Source organism: Camelina sativa, chromosome 11, assembly GCF_000633955.1.
Source record: "Camelina sativa cultivar DH55 chromosome 11, Cs, whole genome shotgun sequence".
NCBI lineage: Eukaryota > Viridiplantae > Streptophyta > Magnoliopsida > Brassicales > Brassicaceae > Camelina > Camelina sativa.
Genome location: NC_025695.1, coordinates 31217050 through 31227168, shown reverse-complemented (window position 1 = coordinate 31227168; position 10119 = coordinate 31217050). Strand labels below are relative to the sequence as shown.

Here is a 10119-nt window from a genome sequence, read left to right as displayed (position 1 = left end):
GGGGTTCATGTAATAGAGTAGGTTATATAGTTTACATAAATATAGTTATATAATTTTTAAAAAATTGTCTACTAAAACACACAAGGTTATATAGTTAGTATATGATATATGACGACTTAAATGAAAAGTAGTACGGCAATCCACTCCCGTCCCATCACAGTCACACTCATATGCTAAACTGATAAATGTTAAAATTTTCTAATATAGATTTAAAATATATTATATAAAATTAATTTTTGTATAAACATTACAACCATATAATAATCAAATTTCACATTTTTTTTTCCACAATCAAATTTCACATAATTATTTTTTTGTTTAAAAAAAATATATAATTAACTTTATCTAGAAACACAACGAAAAACTACCAACTTTATATTCATCTAGCCCTTTATTTTATTTTAAAACACTACAAATTGAAATATTATAATTTAAATAATATATATTTATAAAACACTAAAAATATAACATCATTAAATGCAACAACAAAATGATCTTGATGCAAAATTAACATCATTAGTGCATCTACTTTTATTTTAATTTATTTTATTTTTGTATCTCCAATGATAAGCCTTTCCTTGATCATTTCAGCAAAACCACTACAACTCCTTCTTAACACATTTTTCTCAAGAAAGAGAAAGAGAGAGAGGACCTTACAAATTATAACAAGAAAAAAAGGTAGAGGAAGATGATAAGACAGAAGATTTTTCTCTTTGGTGATTCAATCACTGAAGAATCCTTTAGTGACGGTGGCTGGGGCGCTTCTCTCGCCGATCTTCTCCGCCGCAAGGTATAGATATATACACACATATTTACATCTTTGTAATTAATCTTATACATAGGTTTTGACTGATAACTCTTCGTTTCTCTATATAAGTTTTTCTTACTAATCATGATTATTTTTAATTTTTAGTAGACATAGTGAAGTTTTCTTATGTTTAATAGTAGTATATCACCTTTTTGTTCTTACTAGTATTTAACCCTTTTTAAAAAAATAATAACTAACACTTTTGAGATATAAAATTTATTAGGCTGATATAGTGCTCCTAGGATACAGTGGATATAACACGAGGTGGGCGTTGAAAGTAGTCGAGAGAGTTTTTCCGGCGGCTAAAGAAGATGGCGGAGAATCTCCGGCGGCGGTGACTGTATTCTTTGGAGCGAACGACGCGTGTCTGCCGGAGAGATGCTCGGGGTTTCAGCATGTGCCACTTCACGAGTACAAGCAGAATCTTCGCTCTATTGTTTCGTTTCTCAAGGTGATCATTTTATATCTATATATTATCTCATTTAATTCTTGGACATGCGTATATAATATCAATATGAAAATGTTTTGTACACTCGAGAATATGAACTAGGTAATTTATTATTATTTTTTTCTTTGTTAAAGAGTTTTCTTATATAAATAAAATATTAAATTTACAGGATAAAATTATATTATAAACAAAAAATAAGAATAAGACTAACAAGAGCTAGAACGATGAAAGTTTTAAACCAAACAAAGACTGAAAAGAGGAAGAAGCAACCAGAGCCTAATGTTTGATATGAAATTTAACTGATCCAACATTGAAGAAGGGAAGCCCCTCGCTTCAAACTCAATTGCATTAAAGAACTACATTTGTTATTCATGGTGGAGATGATGTTTGTTGCTACTGAAACTGGAGAGACCGAAAGATCTTCATAGAATCGTCGATTTCTTTCTCTCCACAGTTCATAGAGTGTACCCTGCCAACCTTGAAAGAGAGCAAGTTTTGTATGTTTTGATGTTGAAATTGATGGCATCCAAAGAAGAATCTGATCCCAAAGAAATGGAGGTGATGATAGCTTAAATCTTTGTGTAATCAATCTCCATACTTCAGCAGAATAGGCACATTAAAAAAACAGATGATTTCGAGATTCATGAGCGAAACCGCAAAGAAGACAGTCTAACTCAATATCCACTCCCTAAGTAGACAAACGATCAAGAGTAGGGTTGCGATTAAGTATAAATAGCCATGAATTTATAGCATGCTTTGGGATAACAGCTTTGTGCCATACAAGAGGAGTCCAAGAGTTTACTTGATTCGAAAACCTAACAGCATTCCACATAGCTTTAGAAGAGAAAGATTGTACCATACCGTCGATTGCCCAAACCGGAATATCATTTGCTGATGACAAAGTAATGGTAGAGATAAAAGAGTGGAGAAGAACTTGTCTCTCTGATCTAGCATTAGGAAAAGACCAACCATTCTCATTGCTCAATTCAGCCACAGTTGAAAACAAAGGGATCCCTAAGTGACTAGGGCCATCTGAACCAAAGAAATGGTAAAGAGATCTAAAAGGAGTCCATGGATCCCACTAGAAGAATGTAGAATCACCATTTCCAATATGGATGCTAAAAATTTTAAGAGCTTTGAAACGCAGCTTAAGTAATCTTCTGAAATTCCAAGAGTAAGAAACATTCTTTTCATTGAGCGCCCACAAAGGAAATTTAGAAAGATACTTATTTTTTATCCAGGCCACCCAAAAAGAACCAGCTCTAAAAAATAACATCCAAAAAAGTTTCAACACACAAGTTTCGTTCCAACTACTAATGTGCCTTAAACCAAGTCCACCTTCGAATTTAGGAAAACAAATGTTAAACCAAGACACTTTTGCACCTGAGGGAGAGTCTACCTTTCCATGCCAAAGGAAGGAGCTGCAGAGACTATTAATCTTTCTAATAAGCTGCTTAGGGAGGAAGAAAGCACTTGTCCAAAAACCGATAATTCCGGAGATAACTGTAGATAAGAGAGTTAATCTACCCGCTAAACTCAGAAACCTATGAGTCCAAGCATTCAGCTTCTTACGAGTTTGAGATAGTAAAGGATCACAATCTTTAATTGAAAACTTTTTGGAACAAAGAGGAAGACCCAAGTATCGGACCGGAAGAGAGGATGGAGTAAGATTGAAAACATGCTTTAGCCGGTTCAAGGTATCCTCACTTACACCAGAATAAAACAAGGAGGTCTTCTCAATATTCATTTTCAAACCAGAGATTTTCTCAAATTTTGCGAGAACAGACATAACTCCTCTCAAAGATTTCTCGGAACCCTCTAAAAAGATTAGTAAATCATCAGCAAAACAAAGATGAGTAAGCTGAAGCTCCTCACACCCAGGGTGGTAATTGAAAGATCCTTCTACTGCAACTTTATTCAACATTAAGGATAACACATTCATTACCAGAACAAACAGAATTGGCGATAAAAGACCTCCTTGGCGCAAACCCGTCCTTCCTTTAAAGAAACCTGAAGAAATCCCATTTATACTAATAATGAAATACGGGGAACAAACACACGCTTTTATCCAGGTAATGAAAACAAGAGGAACTTTATAAGCCTGAAGAGAATCGAGAAGAAAGTCCCATCTGACTGAATCAAAAGCTTTTGAGATGTCAACTTTGAGAGTAATTCTTTCTCTTCTTGTATTACGATGATAACCTTGCATAACTTCTGAAGCAAGAAGCAAGTTCTCTAATAAAAGTATGTCTTTAACAAATGCAGTTTGGTTTGGAAGTATAAGGTCAGGAAGCAGACTCTTTAATCTGTCTAACAAGAGACGAGAAATGAGCTTATAAACCGTATTAAGACAGGCAATGGGTCAGAAGTCCTTCAATTCAACAGCTCCTGGCCACTTTGGTATTAGTATTAGAGAAGTAGAATTTAAAGCAGTTGGGATAAAACAATCCTGAAAGAACCGAAGCACACTCAATGTTAATTCCTGTCCAATAATAGACCATGTAGCCTTGAAGAACTCTACAGGAAATCCATCTGGCCTTGGTGCTTTGTTGAGAGGCAATTTGAAAAGACAAGCTCTTATTGCTTCAGCAGAGAAAGGAGAGGATAAAGAAGATTGCTGCTCATCCGTACAAGTTGTATAGATTAAAGAAGAAAGGAGCTCAGGTAATTCAGGACAAAACAAACCTCTAACTGTTCATAGAATCCCAGCAAAGTAGTCTACAGCTAGAACATGAGTTTCTTGGAGAGATGAAGTGGAAGATCCATCTGGTTTCAACAGAAACTTTATGGCATTTCCTGCATTCCTAGCTGTAGTAACCTTATGAAAAAAGGAAGTATTAAAGTCACCTTCTCCCAACCATCTTAGTCGAGATTTTTGTCTAAAAAAACTCTCCTCAGCAAGACTAAGATGCAACCACCCCTCCAAAGCTGATTTTTCATTTTGAATATTTGTCTGAGATGGGACATTCAAAGTTAACAGCTGAAGATCCTTAAGCTTGGAGTGAGCCTCAACAACTCTCTTTTCTATGTCACTGAAACTGTTCTTCATCAAATCCTTAATAGGCCTTTTCAACTGTTTTAGCTTGAAACAGAAATCTTTAAGAGTAAGGACTGAAATGCCAACATGTGTCCAAGCTTCCATGACAGAATCCAGAAAACTTGGATGCTTTGTTAAAAGCGTAAAAAATTTAAATGGCCTAGTACCATATGACGGAGGAGGCGTGACAATCTTGATATAACTAGGTGTATGATCAGAGAACTCAGGAGCTTGAAAATTACAAAAAACTAGATGGGAACATGAGCAGCCAACAACCATTCACCAAGCATCTATCTAGTTTTTTCCCAATCGGATCTCCTGATCTTTTATTCGTCCAAGTAAATTTAGGTCCACTAAAGGGAAGATCAAAGAGACCTAAATTAGCTAAACAGTCTCCAAACAAACGCATACCTCTTGTAGAGCTGACAATGTTAATATTTGAGGTCTCTTCTGGATTAAGAATCTCATTGAAATCCCCATTGATCATCCACGGCTTGTTCCCCAAACAAAGAGAAGTGTATCTATCATGAAGTGAACTCCAAAGCTTTTTCCTTTCCTCTTCCTCAGAAGATGCATAAACCGCTGTATAAATTAGAACTGAGCCATCCTCCAAAGAAATCTCACAAGTAATTGATTGAAGGTCGACAAAAAGAACGCTTGCTTTAATTGGAGCTTTGTATATGATCCAAATCTTTCATAACTTCGAGAACTGGTAATTAGATAGAAGGGTCCACTCTGGACCAAAAACTGACATTATAGACTCCTTACTAGCTTCTTTAACATGTGTCTCCAAAAAAGCTCCAAAAGTGACTGGATGAGTACTAAGCCAATTACAAAGAGGTCGATGCTTTGACAAATCATTAAGACCTCGCACATTCCAAAAAAAGTTGTCTAATATAAAAACAGATTATTGAGTGTGACGTTTCCCTCTTTGCAGGGAGAGTACGCCACCTTGAGCAGGTGATATTTGGTCATACCTCTTTCTTTTAGATTTCTTATCTTTCGAGGGGGCTGAAGAGGAAGAAGAACTATAGAGAACTAGAGAAGAAGATGTCTCACCCACAACCATAGCATTTTCCTCTACTGATAATACTTCAAAAGGGTTTGAGATAGAAGTAGAAGATTGAACCACTAAGAGTAAAGGCGAGGGGAGGACATTATGAGTGGTTAATTCCAACGACTGAGCAGAACTGGTCGAAGCTACATCCAAATCAACAGATGAACATTCATGAGCTGGGGGAATATACTGGTTTTGACCACTTGTAGGAAAAGATAAGCCAGATTGAGGAGAAACCTAAGGGAATTTCGGTTTCCTGAGAGGAAGTAGGTAAAACCTCTTTTCCATGAACCAAAGAAACTGGAATAAGAGCCAAAACTTCTTTAACATAACCTTCAGAAATGGGTTTCCAAACCTGATGCTTTTCCACATGAGTTGACGAAGAAGAATTATTTGCAGGTCCTTTAGAAGTTTGCTTCTCTTTTCCTGCCATAGAAGAATTCATCTGCGAACTAATAGCAGTAGGACAAAGTAAAGCTTTATGTCCAATTTCATTGCAAAGAGGACAAAGAGGAGGCAACCATGGGTAAGAGACGTTAAGAAGCAAGACCTGACCATCATCTCGCTCTATCTCTAACACAGCTGGAAGAGGTTTCATAAGATCAACAATTACTTTTACCTTTGCAGAGTTGATACTAGTGAACGGCTTATGATCCACTGCTCGCCCCAATGGCCTACAAATTATACTAAACCTTCTGGAGTGATTAGATCAAAAGGGATATCCTTAATAGATGCCCAAACTGGCGCTTTCTCTAATGAAGGAGGATTAAACTGAATTCTGATTTCCAAGTCGTGACAAAGAACGAAGAATCACCCACATGCCATAATTCTTGTTGCAGTACCCGATTCTTTAACGATGGAGAGGGGATATTGAATAGAAAAGCATTTGAGGTCAGTTTATGAACTGTAACTCTTTTATCTTTATCCCACAGAAAATTTAAAACTCCCCAAATCTTCCCATAAGATGGAGTCTTGCCATAGAAGATGCCGACAATGAAATTTTCATGAAAGCTTTGCACCTCTTTCAAACACAAGATTTGAAATCTTAACCTGAAGATGACCTTCAGAACACATAGAAATCGGAACCGAGAAAACAGAAATCTTACCCGAAGAGGTAAGATTTTTAGCCCAATTGAAACCTGAATCAGAAACACCACGCAAAGAAGCTTGGAGGGAAGAGGGAGGAAGAGACGAGTTTTCTCTGATCAAAGAAGAAGGGGACGCTCCAAGAACTCCTTTCTCAGAGGGAATAGTATAACTTGCCTGAGGAAAAGGGGAAGAAGAAGGCAAATCTGATATCACCACATCGATATGATGAAGAAATTGATCCGGTGAAAAGGAACCAGAGAAAAGTGAAGATGAAATCGGTGAAGATGGATCTGGCGGAGCCGGTGGAGGAAAAAGACACACAATCTCAATCATCGGAAAGGTGAAGCTTAACGAGCTAAAACATAACAAAGAAAATTGCTTTTTTTTTTCGCCAACTGACGTCACGAACTTATCGCTTCAATTGAACTAGGTAATTTATGTTGCACATGCATATATAATGATCAATATGAAAATGTTTTGTATACCCGAGAAATATGAACTAGGTAATTAATGTTGCACATGCATATATTCTCGTCATCAATAAGAAAATATTTTGTATACTCTAGAACTAAGTTGTATGGAAACGGAAATATGGAAACGGAAATGGATATTCGAGTCGAGAATATAATTTAGATAATTAGTGCTGCACATGCATATATATAAATATAATCATCAATATGGACAAAATAATCATCAATATGGGAATGTTTGTATGAACTACGTCCTTGAGAATATGAACTAGGTGATTAATGTTCGATGTATTTATTTGCAAAAGTGAATGGCAAATGATATGTTATTTTACATAAGATTAATTATGTGCATGTTTTAACAATATTTATGCTATATATATGGTTCGATAGCATGTGTTTTTACTTTGTATCACGCTATTTATTTAACTAACACATAAATAACACAATTTATTTATGAGTTACCATAGGAAAAAATCATAACAAATACGTGTTATCTTCTTTGATATGTTATGCTATTTATTCAAATAAATCAAAACTCTATATATGTTATGCTATTTATTCAAATAAATTAATTACATGTGAAATAGTTTATTTACGATTGCACCGTCGTATTTGTTTTTCTAATTTGCGAGAAACTTTGGTAGAGTAATTAAGCCATAATTGCTGAGTTTATGCATCAAAGAATTTGTTGTCAAATAAGTTTAAAAGTTTTGGTCCTGAGACACTTAGAATATAAACGCTTCGCGGAAGTACGTGAAAAATAAAATCAATTGGACTACAAAATGATTAAAATTGAAAGAAAAAAAAACTAATTGGGTGTGAAAATTACATTAAAACTAAAGAATTAGCTTTCTTTTTTGTTTTTTTTTCTTCAAATGGTATTGTGGTTAAAACTAAAAGCATTAATCTATTGACTAATTTAAAAATGTTGCCTTTTTGACTAAAAGGCCAAAGCTTTGATCATATATATCTCCTTTTGGGAAAGTAAACTTTAAAAGCACCAAATGTATATACTTTGTCGAACCACTAAGTGAAAAGATTTTAGACATTCTTACTTTTACATAAATAATGGATTCGCATACTAAATGAGAAATTTTTGCTACGGTGATTCTCAGAACCGTTGGCCACAAACGGCCATTATTCTCATAACTCCTCCTCCAATCCATGAAGAGGCCCGCCTGAGGTTCGAGTCCTCTTAATTTTTTTGTCATTCACTATTTTCTTGTACGTCTTGAACTAATTTAAGACATTTATCTTTAGATATCCTTATATTGAAAACACAACGGGGTTGCCAGAAAGAACGAATGAAGTGGCCGGACTATACGCAAAAGCATGTGTAGAAGTTGCTAAGGAATGTCAAATTTTGGTCATTGATCTTTGGTCCAAAATGCAGCAAATTCCAAATTGGCAAACAGAGTGTCTATGGTCATACACTAACTCTTACATATATACCTAGTATACGGTGCATTTTCAAAACCGATTATTTGATCCTCGATTAACCAAATTTGTGTTTTCTCGAATTTTAGGGATGGGTTACATTTGAGTCGGGTCGGTAACAAAGTATTGTTTGAAGAAGTAGCAAATAAGCTTAATGAAGAAAGCATTGGAGCTGAGGAATTAGCCGTCGATCTTCCCCTTATAGAAGATGTTGACCCAAAAGATCCTCTCAAAGCCTTTCATGAGTTTTGATGCTTTATATTATCATCATGTAGTTTGGAATAATAATCGTCTTAACGATATTAGTTTGGAATAATTATGACCTTCGAATGATGTTATAATCCACTCTTATCAAATAATATTCACATTTTACTTCGTTTAGTTTAGTTTTTTATTTTATTTTGGGTGTGTATGCTCTAGTTTATATTTTTACAAACATGTTAATGACAACATATAAACGAATATAAACCAAATTCAAGTTTTGTCCGACCAAAATGGTACCCAAGTAAATATTACATAGAGGTTTGACAAAAAAAGAAGTGTAACTATATAGACCAAAAACCTTTTTCCGGTAAGCCTAAATCAGTTTTGAGTTTTTAATGAAAAAAAACCTTCAAGAATTAATAACAAGACTAATTATAAATTAGTTAAGTGATTTTTAAATTAATAAACAAACACTTTAAAGAATAAATTTTAGTGAAAACCTTTTAAAGTACTGGCCGGTCCATTTTAAACTCTCAATAAAATTACTAGTAAAATGAACCGTTAAATATTGAAATAATTTCTGCTAGGCTGATACACAAAAGTTCAAACTCTCATTACCATAGATGAAATAAACTTTGCTAGGCTGGTACACAAAATTTCAAACTGAAAAACAAATTGATAGTCTCCCATGATTTGAAATCTTAATTAAAGTTAGTAAATCTATCTTAACTGAAAAACAAAACAAAAACTGTAAATGCAAAAATAGCGACATATATGTTGATTATTAATACACGAAAGAAAAATCAAGTCTAAACAACAACAACAAAAAAAATGAAAATTCTCACGATCTTCCTACTTGTTTTTAGTCTTTGTATGTTTGGCCATGTATCTAGCGCTGGAATTAGGATCGTGAACGAACTCAAAAATAAGAAATCCTTTTGGATGAGATGTTATTCTAAAAATGACGTACTAGGTCCAATAATAATACTAAATGGAGGGCATTTTACAGACTATTTCTTTCATAATTTATTCGGTACGATGCATTTTATGTGTATTTTAAAACAAGGACCTGAATTTAAACACAATCAGAGCTTTAGAGCATTTAAAAAGTCTAGATTATGGGAATGGAGAGCAATACAAGATGGAATCTATTTAAGAAGGATATATAAGGCGAGATTTGATGTCTCTATAGAGAATATCCATAAAGAGCATGATTGGATACTTTAAAACATTAACAAAATTCAATACTCTTCACTAAGACATCACATCCGTAAAAGTACAGTTTCATTATCTCTTTATTGGTCTACATGACAATTTTTTTTGTTTTGGTATTGACAATTCATTATATATATATATATATATATATATATATTTATTGGTCTATATATATCCTCAACTCATTTTTTATATAAAAATGAAAAAATAAACCAAATTATATTTAAAATTTTCTAATTATCGTTCTTTTTAGACTATGTATAATGTATAATGATATCTTAAGAGGATCACAGAGGTGGTTTTGGTTGAGGAAATGCTTATAGACGTTATGACATGGTTGCTATATGGACAGAG

General features: G+C 34.2%; 2 protein-coding genes across 2 annotated transcripts; both read left to right on the top strand.

The window, feature by feature from the left end:
• Positions 553-8721, top strand: LOC104724802 (GDSL esterase/lipase At5g45920-like). Its single transcript, XM_010443352.2, has 5 exons — positions 553-790; positions 1032-1259; positions 8025-8092; positions 8170-8334; positions 8436-8721. Exons 1-5 carry the CDS (start codon positions 689-691, stop codon positions 8596-8598), a joined length of 726 nt encoding a protein of 241 aa, XP_010441654.1. The 5' UTR covers positions 553-688; the 3' UTR covers positions 8599-8721.
• LOC104728538 (pumilio homolog 15) lies at positions 9382-9777 on the top strand. The gene has a single exon (XM_010447499.1). The coding sequence runs from the start codon at positions 9382-9384 to the stop codon at positions 9775-9777; it is 396 nt and encodes a 131-aa protein (XP_010445801.1).

Excerpts from the sequence above, each read along its gene's own strand:
- LOC104724802 (XM_010443352.2), top strand. The coding sequence starts at position 689 with ATGATAAGACAGAAGATTTTTCTCTTTGGTGATTCAATCACTGAAGAA. Across the intron at positions 1,260-8,024 it reads CTATTGTTTCGTTTCTCAAG|AACCGTTGGCCACAAACGGC; the intron begins GTGATCATTTTA and ends GGTGATTCTCAG. Across the intron at positions 8,093-8,169 it reads CATGAAGAGGCCCGCCTGAG|ATATCCTTATATTGAAAACA; the intron begins GTTCGAGTCCTC and ends ATTTATCTTTAG.
- LOC104728538 (XM_010447499.1), top strand. The coding sequence starts at position 9,382 with ATGAAAATTCTCACGATCTTCCTACTTGTTTTTAGTCTTTGTATGTTT.